This window comes from Ovis aries, chromosome X (genome assembly GCF_016772045.2).
Source record: "Ovis aries strain OAR_USU_Benz2616 breed Rambouillet chromosome X, ARS-UI_Ramb_v3.0, whole genome shotgun sequence".
NCBI classification, from domain to species: domain Eukaryota; kingdom Metazoa; phylum Chordata; class Mammalia; order Artiodactyla; family Bovidae; genus Ovis; species Ovis aries.
In genome coordinates this window covers 57,943,226-57,958,267 of record NC_056080.1, presented here as the reverse complement: position 1 = coordinate 57,958,267, position 15,042 = coordinate 57,943,226, and the positions used below count along the sequence as shown (strand labels likewise).

At 39.8% G+C, this 15,042-nt stretch overlaps 1 protein-coding gene across 2 annotated transcripts in view; it reads left to right on the top strand.

Moving 5' to 3' along the window:
* Window positions 1-949: 949 nt before the first annotated feature.
* RP2 (RP2 activator of ARL3 GTPase) overlaps window positions 950-15,042 on the top strand; it is a 52,708-nt gene continuing 38,615 nt past the window's right edge. For both annotated transcript variants that reach the window (XM_027962997.3, XM_004022143.6), the window contains exon 1: window positions 950-1,265. In XM_027962997.3, coding sequence (XP_027818798.1) covers window positions 1,164-1,265 — 102 coding nt within the window. In that variant the 5' untranslated portion in view covers window positions 950-1,163. The remainder of the gene's footprint in view (window positions 1,266-15,042) is intronic.

Genomic DNA, 15,042 nt, shown 5'->3' with positions numbered 1-15,042 from the left:
TGTAGTAAAAGTCAACCCAAGCATAGCATATGTTAATATTCAATATATATTTTAAAAAATATCTTCAGACAAACCCTACAGCATTTATTGAGAATATATCTGATAGTTTATATGGCAATGCTTACGTCCTCCATGAGGCTATAAATTCCATGAAGAAAAATAAATAAATAAATAAATAAATAAACTCCATGAAGAGAACCCTTTTACCATTACTCTCCCCGACCCCTCCTCTTGAGCCACTTTGGGAAAGAATAGGGAAAGGCTGTAAATGTTTCCTTCACTAGTGTGCAAGCATTCATTTGACAAACGTCTTATTGAGCAATGAGTGTGGAGTTAAGCAAGGTTTGGGGGATTTAAAAAAAGACAGGGCTTTTGGTCTCCAGAAATTCACAGTTCCAATAAGGAGACGGTACAAAAATACTTATTTTTCTAAGTTCTTGTTCAATTTTAGAGTCATTCGCAGAAGCTCTAAGAAAGCACATTAGAGAGGGCAAGGAGGGTCAGAAAGGTCGTTGGGGGGATTTCCTGGGGGGTGACACTAGCCAGACGACGTGGGGTCCAGGATTGAGGCCAGTGAATTTCAGGACCCTTCCTGCACAAGCAGGAATTCCTGTTCCCTCACCAATAGCATCACAAAACTGAAGTCTAATGTCAACTAGGCTGCCCTTCCGCGTCTAGAACTTGGAAACAGAACCTAGGGCAAAAAGACCTGGCTGTCGCAGATGTACTACCGGCAGCCGGACAGTCCAGTTGAGTTCTAAGAGGGGCGGGGCAGGCTGGGAGCTGGGTCGGCTGTGAGGGCGCCGAAGCCGGCCGGATAAGCCCCTGGAGGCTGGCGCAGGAGCCCGGCGAAGATTGGTTGTGTTCGTGCGTCGACCTCTCTTCATAGGCCGCGCAGGCTGCTCGCGGGGCTTTGATTGGTTCCCCGAGCGCTGAGCGGTCATTGGCTGCAGTGGGTCGTCAGGACAACTGAGAGGAAAAAGAACAGGGCTGTTAGGCCTGGCGGGCAAACCTGGGCTGCGGGCTACTGGGCGGTTCCGCGGGGCAGTATTCAGACCGCTGCGGGGCCCAGGCGCCCGGGGTTTACATCACAACTCCAGGAGGTGTCTGAGCCAACGGGCCGGCGAGGAGTAGCGGCCAGTGAGACCCCGCGGGCCAAGACCATGGGCTGCTTCTTCTCCAAGAGGCGGAAGGCTGAGAAGGAGTCGCAACCGGAGGACGAGGAAGTGCAGCCGAAGCAGTACAGCTGGGACCAGCGCGAGAAGGTAGATTCCCTTAGCGGCTGGTCTCAGTCCTGCTGAGCAGCTCGGCAAGGGTCCCCCGCGGCCAGCAGCGCTAAGGGGGCGGGCCCAGCAGCTGCTGCCCTTGCGCGCGTGCTCTCTCCCGCGAGTTGTTGAAGTCGAAGTGAATGACTTTTGGGGGAGCTGTGAAATTGAACGCTAGAGAAGGCTTCAAGGAGGGCGGTGCAGCACTGGATGGGGCCCTAGAGCTCATTGTCCAGGCAGTTGGACACTGCGGGCTTTCCCTCCTCTCTGCATCCTGCTCTCCGGTCCAAGAATGGACTCCGGAGAAGGAAGGAGAACCTGGAATGCCCCAAATCACGTCTGCTCATTTCACTTGCAGCGCCGAGCAGGGTTTTGTCCAGTCCTCGAGTTACTCCTGGGACTGATCTCATCTCTTTCGCAGCTTATGTTCTTTCTGTGGCTGTTTTCTCTTTTCTGTTCCCTAGTCAGTAAATCTCTGGTGCCTCCTGATATATTCCACTGCAAAATTTTCTCAGTGACGAAGTGGACCATTTGACATATACAGCCCTGCTTTCCCTCCTCTTCCCCGAAAGGAATAATGAAAATCAAATCAGTCTTTGGAATGTGTGTTAAGACTGTAAGGTGAAAATAATCTACATAAGCTAGGCAGTATTTTACTGTTGAATGAATGAAAATGTCCTTATTTTTACTTTTCCCTATAGCCAGAAATGAAAAACCTTTGAACACGTCCACTACCTTTGAACAGCTTTACAGTCTTACACAAAACACACTGTCATAAATTTCATAATGCTTCCTCTTTCTACATAGTTCTCCATTTATGTTTAGAAAAATACTTTGATAGATCCATTAATTTTTTCTCTTCTAAACAAAATGATAAAAAATTTTAAATGAGTGTTATGAACAGCTAATACAACTCCTTGCTTACTAAAACATCTTTATCAATGAATGCTTTATAGTAAATGTTTTATTAATGATTTGTTTTCATAGACCATCCTACATGATTTCCAGTCCCCCGCAGAATTTATTCACATAAACTCAGTTCTCCAAGTGTCAGATTTTAAAAATTGGACACCTTTTTACAGACTTCTCAGCCCCATCTTTCTGCCCCTGCTACATAGGGTTGCATAGTCGGTTTATTCTATTTTATCCATACTTGATAGCAGCATTTTTAAAGTTATATTTATTTTTAATTGATTGATAATTGCTTTACAATATTGGTTTGCTTTCTCCGATAATCAACATGAACTAGCCATAGGTGTACATATGTCCCCTCGCTCTTGAACCTCCCTCCCACCTCCCACCCTTTCCAACCCCTCTAGGTCCTTCTGGGTTTGAGTTCCCTGAGTCATACAGCAAATTTTCATTGGGATAGCAGCATTTTATAATGTAGGAGTGGAAAGTACTATACTTTCTGTCTGAAAGCAAGCCCTTTTAAAAATCTTTTTTACTGTTAGAGAATTACCAGCTTACATTTTGAAACAACAGAGATAACACATTTCCCAACATTGCTTTTTCTTTTTGGAATTTTTTATTCTTTTGGAATTACTAAGAATTCATTCTTGGACCCCTCTAATTTATGATGACCTGCTAAGGTTTTATATGATTTTAAAGTTTCTTTTTCTGCTCCTTAACTCATGAGCTCGATATGGGTAGTATACATATGTTCTATATTAATCCAGTGATACTTTTATTGAGTTTAGCATGGTCTTGCTTGCTCCTAGAAGATTTTAATTGTACCTTAAAAGAAACAGGATGTAAATACAGCCCAGAGAACATGAATGAGATATATTGAAGTTATATTAACAGAATGGTTTGTATTAAAAGTTTAGATCTCTGTAATGTGATCATGAAATATAAACAACTTTAAAGTTACATCAGAAAATTACCATTCAACTTGTAAGACTTAGCTGTAAAAACAAAGTGCATTGCCTGAAAAGTTTCCTTGCAACTTGGAAAAATGGTGTTTAGACTTTTCCTTAGGTTGCATAATCAGTATCCTTATTGAGAGGCACCCTCAGGGGTTTGGATTTTGAGTTGTGTAATTGAGTCAGTCTTAGGGGACTGAAGCTAGAAGAAATTGTCTCAATTAGAAAGAATGTTTGGGGACTTAGGTGTTGTTATGACAACGGACTTACTGTAATCAACGGTGTAAGAAGCTCATTTTCTGTTGCTGACTTTGAAAAAGAAAAAAATTTATCATACAGTTACTACACTGATAAGATACAAAGTATTTTTGGATTGTAAGATCTGTGTTTAAATCCTTTGGAAAGAAATGCTTGTATCCTTGTTATCTGTATGCTGCTTCCCATAGCTAGGTAAATTATTCAATATATATGTCCTCAAACACCAAGGAAGACTCACAATGACAAGAATTATTTTGCATGCCCTTGAAGAGCTAACTGGCATTTTTAAACTAAAACAGGAAATATTTAAGTACAAAGGAAGGATGAGTAGTACAGAAAAATAGCTTTCATTTTCTAGTTACTTATACCGTTCTCTTCCTAGATGATAGAAATGGTGGCATAGGTATGAAAGTTGTGATTTTGAGCACGGACAATACATATTGTATCCGCTCAGTTTTCTCAGCTACAAAATGAAACCTGCTAAAGATTTCTCTACTATTTAGTAAGGTAAAGACCTGTCCTGAGGAAGAGAGGTTAGATAGTACTGGCTACCTCTGAGGACAGAATTTGGACAGGCAGAACCAATCTTAATACAGTTCAGTTCAGTTCAGTCGCTCAGTCGTGTCCGACTCTTTGTGACCCCATGAATTGCAGCACGCCAGGCCTTCCTGTCCATCACCAACTCCTGGAGTTCATTCAAACTCACGTCCATCGAGTCGGTGATGCCATCCAGCCATCTCATCCTCTGTCGTCCCCTTCTCCTCCTGCCCCCAATCCCTCCCAGCTTCAGAGTCTTTTCCAATGAGTCAACTCTTCACATGAGGTGGCCAAAGTACTGGAGTTTCAGCTTTAGCATCATTTTCCTTCCAAAGAACACCCTTAATACAAGGCAGATCATAACTCAAGAGTTGTTTATTACCAGAAGGGGTGGTGACCAATCTTCATGTTGGTCAGAACATTCACATAGAGGTTGGATGGTGATTTACTGGAAAGAAGTATCTACATTGAGTAGGGGGCTGTTTTTGAGTAGATGGTGTTTTTAACCTCTTAAGTAAGTGCCTAAGGTATTCTGTTACCCATGGTTGCCTACCAAACTACGCCAAAACTTAATGTCACAGAATAATGGCAAGTACTTATTTTGCTTACAACTCTGCAATTTGTGTGGGGCTTAGCCTGGTTGGCTCTCTGCTCTGTGTGTCATCAATCAATATGACTTAATCACAGAGGTGACTGGCAAGTTGATGCTGGCTTTTGGCTGGAAGTTCAGCTGGGGCTAAGGGCCAGGGGCCTCGTCATGTAGCCCGGGCTTCCCCAAGCATGATGGCTGGGTTCCAAAGGCAAATGTCCTGAGACTGACAGAAGCTGCATGGCTTTTTCTAACTGCTCTCTTAAGTAATGTAGCATTACTTCTGCCTTTTTTTTTTGTTTGTTTTTTGGCCATACCTCGAAGCATGTGGAATTTGGGATCTTAGTTCCCCAACCAGACCAGGAATGGAACCTGTGCCCCCTGCCCAGAGTCCTAACCACTGGACAGCCCGGGAAGTCTCTGCCATATTGTTTATTGAGGCAATCACAGGTGTCACCTACATCCAAAGGAAGGGGTTCTCTTGATGGGAGAAATGTCAAACTTGTCGACTTGTTTTAAATCCTGTACATAAAGTTGTTACTTAATGGAAATAACTAGTTTTTTCTTTATACATTTAAAAATAGTTTCATTGAGATATAATTAATAGGCATACAACAAGTTCACAGAGTTCTGTTTCCATCACTGTGATGTAATTTTTTAACATGTTCATCCATCACAAAAGAAACCCAGATCCATAAGTAGTTACTCCCTACTCCCCAAAGCCCCAGGAAACTATAATTTTACTTTCAATCTCTATAGAGATTTTGTCTATTTGGGACATTTATCAGTGAAATCATACAGTATGTGTTCTTTTGTATACTTTCACTTAGCATGTTTCTGAGATCCATCCATATTATAGCATATATCAATAATTTATTCCTTTTTATTGCTGAATAACCTTAACATAGAGTAGATATTTTATTTCATCTTATTTATAAATAAATTTTATTTATTTTACTATCCATTTTGTTAGACATTTGGCTTGTTTCCACTTTTTGGCCGTTACATTCCACTCCTAAATATATCCCAGAGAAATTAAAACATACTTCCGCACAGAAGCTTGTACACATATATTCGTAACAGCATTATTTGTAATGGCCAAAAAGTTCAAATAAACCAAAAACTAGAACAGTACGATCATTTCCCCAAATTTCCTCATGCCCTTTTGTAGTCAACTCTGCCTCTAGCCTCTGATCAGGTTTTTTTTTAATTTTTTTTTTATTGAAGGATAATTGCTTTAGAGAATTTTGTTGTTTTCTGTCAAACCTCAACATGAATCAACCATAGGTATACATATATACCCTCCCTTTTGAGCCTCCCTCCCATCTCCAGCCCCATCCAATCCCTCTAGATTGATACAGAGCCCCTGTTTGAGTTTCCTGAGCCATATAGTAAATTCCAGTTGGCTATCTATCTTACATATGGCAATGTAAGTTTCCATGTTACTCTTTCCATACATCTCACCCTCTCCTCCCCTCTCCCAGTGTCCATAAGTCTATTCTCTATGTCTGTTTCTTCATTGCTCCCTGGCAAGTAAATTCTTCAGTACCATTTTTCTAGATTCCGTATATATGTGTTAGAATACGATACTTATCTTTTACTTTCTGACTCACTTCACTCTGTATAATAGATTCTAGGTTCATCCACCTTATCAGAACTGACTCAAATGTGTTTATTTTTATGGCTGAGTAATATTCCATTGTATATATGTGCCAAAACTTCTTTATCCATTCATCGGTTGATGGGCATCTAGGTTCCTTCCATGTTCTAGCTGTTGTAAATAGTGCTGCAATGACCAATGGGATGCATGTGTCTTTTTCAATTTTGCCTTCCTCAGGGTATATGTCTAGGAGTGTGATTGCTGGGTCATATGGTGGTTTTATTCCTAATGTTTTAAGGAATCTCCGTACCGTCTTCCATAGTGGCTGTATCAATTTACATTCCCACCAACAGTGCAAGAGCATTCCCTTTTCTCCACACCCTCTCCAGCATTTATTGTTTGTTGACGTTTTGATGAGGGTCATTCTGAATGGTGTGAAGTGATATCTCGTAGTTTTGACTTGCATTTCTCTAGAACTGGACATGGAACAACAGACTGGTTCCAAATAGGAAAAGGAGTACGTCAAAGCTGTATATGTCACCCTGCTTATTTAACTTATATGCAGAGTACATCATGAGAAACGCTGGACCGGAAGAAACACAAGCTGGAATCAAGATTGCTGGGAGAAATATCAATAACCTCAGATATGCAGATGACACCACCCTTATGGCAGAAAGTGAAGAGGAACTAAAAGCCTCTTGATGAAAGTGAAAGAGGAGAGTGAGAAAGTTGGCTTGAAGCTCAACATTCAGAAAACGAAGATCATGGCATCCGGTCCCATCACTTCATGGGAAATAGATGGGGAGACAGTGGAAACAGTGTCAGACTTTATTTTGGGGGGCTCCAAAATCACTGCAGATGGTGACTGCAGCTATGAAATTAAAAGATGCTTACTTCTTGGAAGGAAAGCTATGATCAACCTAGATAGCATATTCAAAAGCAAAGACATTACTTTGCCGACTAAGGTTCGTCTAGTCAAGGCTATGGTTTTTCCAGTAGTCATGTATGGATGTGAGAGTTGGACTGTGAAGAAAGCTGAGCGCCGAAGAATTGATGCTTTTGAACTGTGGTGTTGGAGAAGACTCTTGAGAGTCCTTTGGACTGCAAGGAGATCCAACCAGTCCATTCTGAAGGAGATCAGCCCTGGGTGTTCTTTTGGAAGGAATGATGCTAAAGCTGAAACTCCAGTACTTTGGCCACTTCATGTGAAGAGTTGACTCATTGGAAAAGACTCTGATGCTGGGAGGGATTGAGGGCTGGAGGAGAAGGTGACGACAGAGGATGAGATGGCTGGATGGCATCACTGACTCGATGGACATGAGTCTGAGTGAACTCCAGGAGTTGGTGATGGACAGGGAGGCCTGGCGTGCTGTGGTTCATGGGGTCGCAAAGAGTCGGACACTACTGAGCGACTGAACTGAACTGAACTGAATAATGAGCAATGTTGAGCATCTTTTCATGTGTTTGTTAGCCATCTGTATGTCTTCATTGGAGAAATGTCTGTTTAGGTCTTTTCCCCACTTTTTGATTGGGTTGTTTGTTTCCCTGGTATTGAGTTGTATGAGCTGCTTGGATATTTCGGAAATTAATCCTTTGTCAGTTGTTTCATTTGCTATTATTTTCTTCCATTCTGAGGGTTTTCTTTCACCTTACTTATAGTTTCCTTTGATGTGCAAATGCTTTTAAGTTTAATCAGGTCCCACTTGTTTACTTTTGTTTTTATTTCCATTACTCTAGGAGAAGGCAATGGCACCCCACTCCAGTACTCTTGCCTGGAAAATCCCATGGACAGAGGAGCCTGGTGGGCTGCAGTCCATGGGGTTGCAACTGAGCGACTTCACTTTCACCTTTCACTTTCACACATTGGAGAAGGAAATGGCAACCCACTCCAGTGTTCTTGCCTGGAGAATCCCAGGGACGGTGGAACCTGGTGGGCTGCCATCTATGGGGTCGCACAGAGTCGGACATGACTGAAGCGACTTAGCAGCAGCAGTAGCAGGAGGTGGGTCACAGAGGATCTTGCTTTGATTTATGTCATCGAGTGTTCTGCCTGTTTTCCTCTGAGAGTTTTATAGTTTCTGGTCTTACATTTAGATCTTTAATCCATTTTGAGTGTATCTTTGTGTATGGTGTTAGGAAGTGTTCTAATTTCATTCTTTTACATATAGCTGTCCAGATTTCCCAGCACCATTTATTGAAGAGGCTGTCTTTGCCCCATTGTATATTCTTGCCTCCTTTGTCAAAAATAAGGTATCCATAGATGCATGGGTTTATTTCTGGGCTTTCTATCTTGTTCCATTGGTCCATATTTCTTTTTTGTGTGTGCTAGTAGCATACTGTCTTGATGACTGTAGCTTTGTAGTATTACCTGAAGTCAAGAAGATTGATTCCTCCAGCTCCATTCTTCTTTCTCAAGATTGCTTTGGCTATTTGGGGTCTTTTGTGTTTCCATATGAATTGTGAAACTTTTTGTTCTAGTTCTGTGAAAAATGTCATTGGTTAATTTCATAGGGATCACATTGAATCTATAGATTGTATTTGGTAGTAATTTGCATAATATTGATTCTTCCCAGGAACATGGAATATCTCTCCATCTGTTTATGCTATCTTTGATTTCTTTCATTAGTGTCTTATAATTTTCTGTGTACAGCTCTTTTGTCTGCTTAGGTAAGTTTATTCCTAGATTTTTAATTCTTTTTGTTGCAATGGTGAATGGGATTGATTCCTTAATTTCTCTTTCTGATTTTTCATTGTTAGTATATAGAAATGCAAGTGATTTCTGTGTATTGATTTTGTATCCTGCAACTTTGCTAAATTCACAGATTAGCTCTAGTAATATTTTGATACTATCTTTATGGTTTTCTATGTACAGTATTATATCATCTGCAGACAGTAAAAGCTTTACTTCTTCTTTTCTGATCTAGATCCCTTTTATTTCTTTTTCTTCTCTGATTGCTGTAGTTAGGACTTCCAGAACTATGTTGACTAATAGTGGTGAAAGTGGACGCCCTTGTCTTGTTCCTGATCTTATGGTGAATGCTTTCAGTTTTTCACCATTGAGAATAATGTTTGCTGTAGGCTTATCATATATGGCCTTTACTATGTTGAGGTAGGTTCCTTCTATGCCCATTTCTTGAAGAGTTTTAATCATAAATGGGTGTTGAATTTTTTTCAAAGGCTTTTTCTGCATCTATTGAGATGATCATATGGATTTTATCTTTCAATTTGTTAATATGGTGTATCACATTGATTGATTTGCGTATATTGAAGAATCCTTATATTCCTGGAATAAACCCAACTTGATTATGGTGTATGTGTTTTTTGATGTGTTGCTGAATTCTGTTTGCTAAAATTTTGTTGAGGATTTTTACGTCCATGTTCATCAGTGATATTGGCCTGTAGTTTTTTTTGTGTGTGTTGTCTTTGTCTGGTTTTGGTATCAGGGTGATGGTGACCTCATAGAATGAGTTTGGAAATGTTTCTTTGCAATTTATTGAAAGTATTTTAAAACGATAGGCATTAGCTCTTCTCTAAATGTTTGGTAAAATTCTGTGAAGCCATCTGGTCCTGGGCTTTTGTTTGTTTGCTTGTTTGTTTTTTTTTTTTGGAGATTTTTGATCACAGCTTCAATTTCAGTGCTTGTAATTGGGTTGTTCATAATTACTATTTCTTCCTGGTTCAGTCTTGGAAGATTGAACTTTTCTAAAAATCTGTCCATTTCTTCCAGGTTATCTATTTTACTGCCATATTGTTGTTCATAATAGTCTCTTATAATCCTTTGTACTTCTGCATTGTCTGTTGTAACCTCTCCTTTTTCATTTCTATTTTTGTTGATTTGATTCTTTTCTCTTTTTTTCTTGATGAGTCTGGCTAAGGGTTTGTCAATTTTGTTAATCTTCTCAAAGAACCAGCTTTTAGTTTTATTAATCTTTACTATTGTTTCTTTCATTTCTTTTTCATTTATTTCTGCTTGGATCTTTATGATTTCTTTCCTTCTACTAACTTTGGGGTTTTTTGTTCTTCTTTTTCCAGTTGCTTTAGGTGTAAAGTTAGGTTGTCTATTTGACGTTTTTCTCATTTTTTGAGGTAGGATTGTATTGCTATAAACTTCCCTCTTAGAACTGCTTTTTTTGCATCCCATAGGTTTTGAGTTGTCCTGTTTCATTGTGATTTGTTTCTAGAAACTTTTTTATTTTCCTCTTGATTTCTTTAGTAACCTGTTGGTTATTCAGAAATGTGCTGTTTAATCTCCATGTGCTTGTGTTTCTTACAGTTTTTTTTTTTCTTGTAATTGATATTTAGTCTCATAGCATTGTGGTCAGAGAATATGCTTGATATGACTTCAATTTTCTTAAATTTACTGAAGTTTGATTTGTGACCCAAGATGTGGTCTATCCTGGAGAATGTTCCATGTGCACTTGAGAAGAAGGTGTATTCTTCTGCATTTGGATGGAATGTCCTGAAGATGTCAGTGAGATCCATTTCATCTCATGTATCATTTAAGACTTATGTTCCTTATTAATTTTCTGTTTTGATGATCGGTCCATTGGTGTGAGTGGGGTGTTAAAGTCTCCTACTATTGTTGTGTTACTGTCAGTTTCTCCTTTTATGTCTGTCAGTGTTTGTCTGATGTATTGAGATTCTCCTATGTTGGGTGCATAGATATTTACAATTGTCATGTCTTCCTCTTGGATTGATCCCTTGATCATTATGTAGTATCCTTCCTTATCTCTTGTAATCTTTATTTTAAGGTCTATTTTGTCTGATATGAAGATTGCTACTCCAGCTTTCTTTTGCTTCCCATTTGCATGGAATATATTTTTCCATCCTCTCACTTTCAGTCTATATGTGTCTTGAGGTCTGAAGTGGGTTCCTTGTAGACAGTATATATATATATGTCTTGTTTTTGTATCCATTCAGCCAGTCTGTGTCTCTTGGTTGGAGCATTCAATCCATTTGCATTTAAAGTAATTATTGATACATATGTTCCTATTGCAACTTTCTTAATTGTTTGGGGTTCATTTTGTAGATCTTTTTTCTTCTGTTGTATTTCTTGACTATATAAGTCCCTTTAAGATTTGTTGCAAAGCTGGTTTGGTGGTACTGAATTCTCTTAACTTTTGCTTATCTGAAAAGCTTTTTATTTCTCCATCAATTTTGAATGAGATCCTTGCTGGGTACAGTAATCTTGGTTGTAGATTTTTCCCTTTCAGTACTTTAAATATATCCTGCCATTCCCTCTGGTCTGCAGAAAGATCAGCTGTTAATCTTATGGGGTTTCCCTCGTATGTTACTTGTTGCTTCTCCCTTGCTGCTTTTAATATTCTTTCTCTGTGTTTAGTCTTTGTTACTTTGATTAGCGTGTGTCGTGGTGTGTTTCTCCTTGGGTTTATCCTGTATGGGACTCTCTGTGCCTCTTGGACTTGATTGACTATTTCCTTTTCCATGTTGGGGAAATTTACAACTCTAATCTCTTCAAAAATTTTCTGATACCCTTTCTTTTCCTCTTCTTCTTCCGGGACCCATATAATTCAAATGTTGGTGCATTTGAAATTGTCCCAGAGGTCTCTGAGACTACCCTCAGTTCTTTTCATTCTTTTTACTTTATTCTGCTCTTCAGAAGTTATTTCTACCATTTTACCTTCCTCCTCACTGATTCATTCTTCTGCTTCATATATTCTGCTTGATTCCTTCTAGAGTATTTTTAATTTCAGTAATTGTGTTGTTTGTCTCCGCATGTTTATTCTCTAATTCTTCTAAGTCTTTGTTAGTTGATTCTTGCATTTTCCCCATTTTGTTTTGAAGGTTATTGATCATCTTTACTATCATTATTCTGAATTCTTTTCAGGTAGTTTGCCTATTTCCTCTTCATTTATTTGGACTTCTGTGTTTCTAGTTTGTTCCTTCATTTGTGTAGTATTTCTCTGCCTTTTCATTATTTTTTTTAACTTACTGTGTTTGAGGTCTCCTTTTCCCAGGCTTCAAGTCTGAATTCTTTCTTCCTTTTGGTTTCTGCCCTCATAAGGTTGGTCCAGTGGTTTGTGTAAGCTTCTTATAGGGTGAGATTTGTGCTTAATTTTTGTTTGTTTGTTTGTTTGTTTTTCCTCTGCTGGGAAAGGCTGAGTGAGGTGGTAATCCTGTCTACTGATGATTTGGTTTGTAGTTTTGTTTTGTTTGCTATCTAGATGAGGCATAAACACAGGGTGCTACTGGTGGTTGGGTGACACTGGGTCTTATATTCAAGTGGTTTCCTCTGTGTGAGTTCTCACTATTTGATACTCCCTAGGGTGGCTGGATCGCATCACTGACTCGATGGACATGAATCTGAGTGAACTCCGGGAGTTGGTGATGGACAGGGAGGCCTGGCGTGCTGCGATTCATGGGGTCGCAAAGAGTCAGACACGACTGAGTGACTGAACTGAACTGAACTGAGGGTTAGTTCTCTGATAGTCTAAGGTCTTGGAGTCAGTGGTCCTACTTTAAAAGCTCAGGGCTTAATCTCAAAAAAGAACAGGGGATCTTCAATGGTGGGACCAGAATTCAAAAAAGATGTCCCCACAGCCCCACCAAGTTGGTATCTCCAGGTGTGCATCTCCACCACATGCTTTGCAACACACAGCACTGCAACCACTCCCATCTGGGTCCCCAAGTCAGTCCTGCAAGCTCCACCTATCCAGGTTAGAGGCTCAGATCCTCATTTCAGGAGAGTCCTGGTAAGACTTCTGTTTCTAACCTTGTCTTCTGGGTTGTCATTCTGCAAGCTGGAATGTACTTGGGGTCACATAGTTTATGCCTCCAGTCCAGCTGCGTGCCTTAGAGGACATCCTTGCTCCAGGTTCCTCATTTATAAAATGAAGGACTAGACTTCATACCCTCTGCAGCACACAGTCTCTCTGATCAGTTTTTTTTTAAATCCCTGTAGTTTTATCTTTTTGAGAATGTCCTGTAAGTGGAATCATGTAGTAGATAACATTTTGAATCTGACTTCTTTCAGTTAGCATCATACATTTAAGATTCATCTATGTTATTGCATATATCAGTTCCTTTTTATTGCTGAGTCGTAATCCATTTTTTTTTGAATGTACCACGTATCCATTCACCACTTAAAGGACATTTGGGTTGTTTACAAATTCTGGTAATTATAAATAGTTACCAGAAATATTTGCATACAGGTTTTTTAACAGAAGTAAGCTTTCATTTCAATTGAGTGAATACCTAGGAATGAGACTTCTGATCATATGGAAATTGTATATTAAACTTTCTAAGAAACTGTTAAAACCTTTTCCAAAATGGCTCTATTATTTTACATTCTTGTGAGTAACGTATGAGAAATCTAGTTTCTCTGCATCCTCACCAGTACTTGGTAAGGTCAGTTTAAAAAAGAATAGCCATTCTAATAAGAGTGTAGTGGTATTTCATTGTGGCTTAATTTGCATTTCCCTAACTCAACGGAACTATGAGCCATGCCTGTGTAGGGCCACCCAAGATGGAGGGGTCGTGGTGGAGAGTTCTAACAAAATGTGGCCCGCTGGAGAAGGGAATGGCAAACCACTTCAGCATTCTTGCCTTGAGAACCCCATGAACAATATGAAAAGGCAAAGAGATACGACACTGAAAGATGAACTCCCCAGGTTAATAGGTGCCCAATATGCTATTGGAAAAGAGTAGAGAAATAACTCCAGAAGGAATGAAGAGCCTGAACCAAAATAGAAACAATGCCCAGTTGTGGATGTGTCTGGTGGTGAAAGTAAACTCCAGTGCTATAAAGAACAATATTCCATAGGAACCTGGAACATTAGATCCATGAATCAAGATCAATTGTAAGTGGTCAAATAGGAGATGGCAAGAGAAAACATTGACATTTTAGGAATCAGTGAACTAAAATGGACCGGAATGGGCAAATTTAATTCAGATGACCATTATATGAACTACTCTGGGCAAGAATCCCATAAAAGAAATGGACTAGTCTTCATAGGCAACAAAAGAGTCCAAAATGCAGTTCAGTTCAGTTCAGTTGCTCAGTCATGTCCAACTCTTTGTGACCCCATAGTCTGCAACACGCCAGGCTTCCCTGTCCATCACCAACTCCTGGAGCTTACTCAAACTCATGTCCATTGAGTCAGTGATGCCATCCAACCATCTCGTCCTCTGTTGTCCCCTTCTCCTCCTGCTTTCAATCTTTCCCAGCATCAGGGTCTTTTCCAATGAGTCAGTTCTTCATATCAGGTGGCCAAAGTATTGGAGCTTCAACTTCAACATCAGTCCTTCCAAGGAATATTCAAGACTGATTTCCTTTAGGATTGACTGGTTTGATCTCCTTGCAATCCAAGGGAATCTCAAGAGTCTTCTCCAACACCACAGTTCAAAAGCATCAATTCTTTGGTGCTCAGCTTTCTTTATGGTACAACTCACATCCATATATGACTACTGGAAAAACCATAGCTTTGACTAGATGGACCTTTGTTGGCAAAGTAATCTCTCTACTTTTTACTATCCTGTCTAGGTTGGTCATACTTTTTCTTCCAAGGAGCAAGTGTCTTTTGATTTCATGGCTTCACTCACCATCTGCAGTGATTTTGGACCCAAGAAAATAAAGTCTGTCACTGTTTCCATTGTTTCCCCATCTATTTGCCATGAAGTGATGGGACTGGATGCCATGATCTTCATTTTTTGAATGTTGAGTTTTAAGCCAACTTTTTCACTCTCCTCTTTCACTTTCATCAAGAGGCTCTTTAGTTCCTCTTCTGCCATAAGGGTGGTGTTATCTACATATCTGAGAGGTTATTGATGTTTCTCCCTGCAGTCTTGATTCCAGCTTGTGCTTCATCCAGCCTGGCATTTCTGTAGATGTATTCTGCATACAAGTTAAATAAGCAGGGTGACAATATACAGCCTTGACGTACTCCTTTCCTGATTTGGAACTAGTCC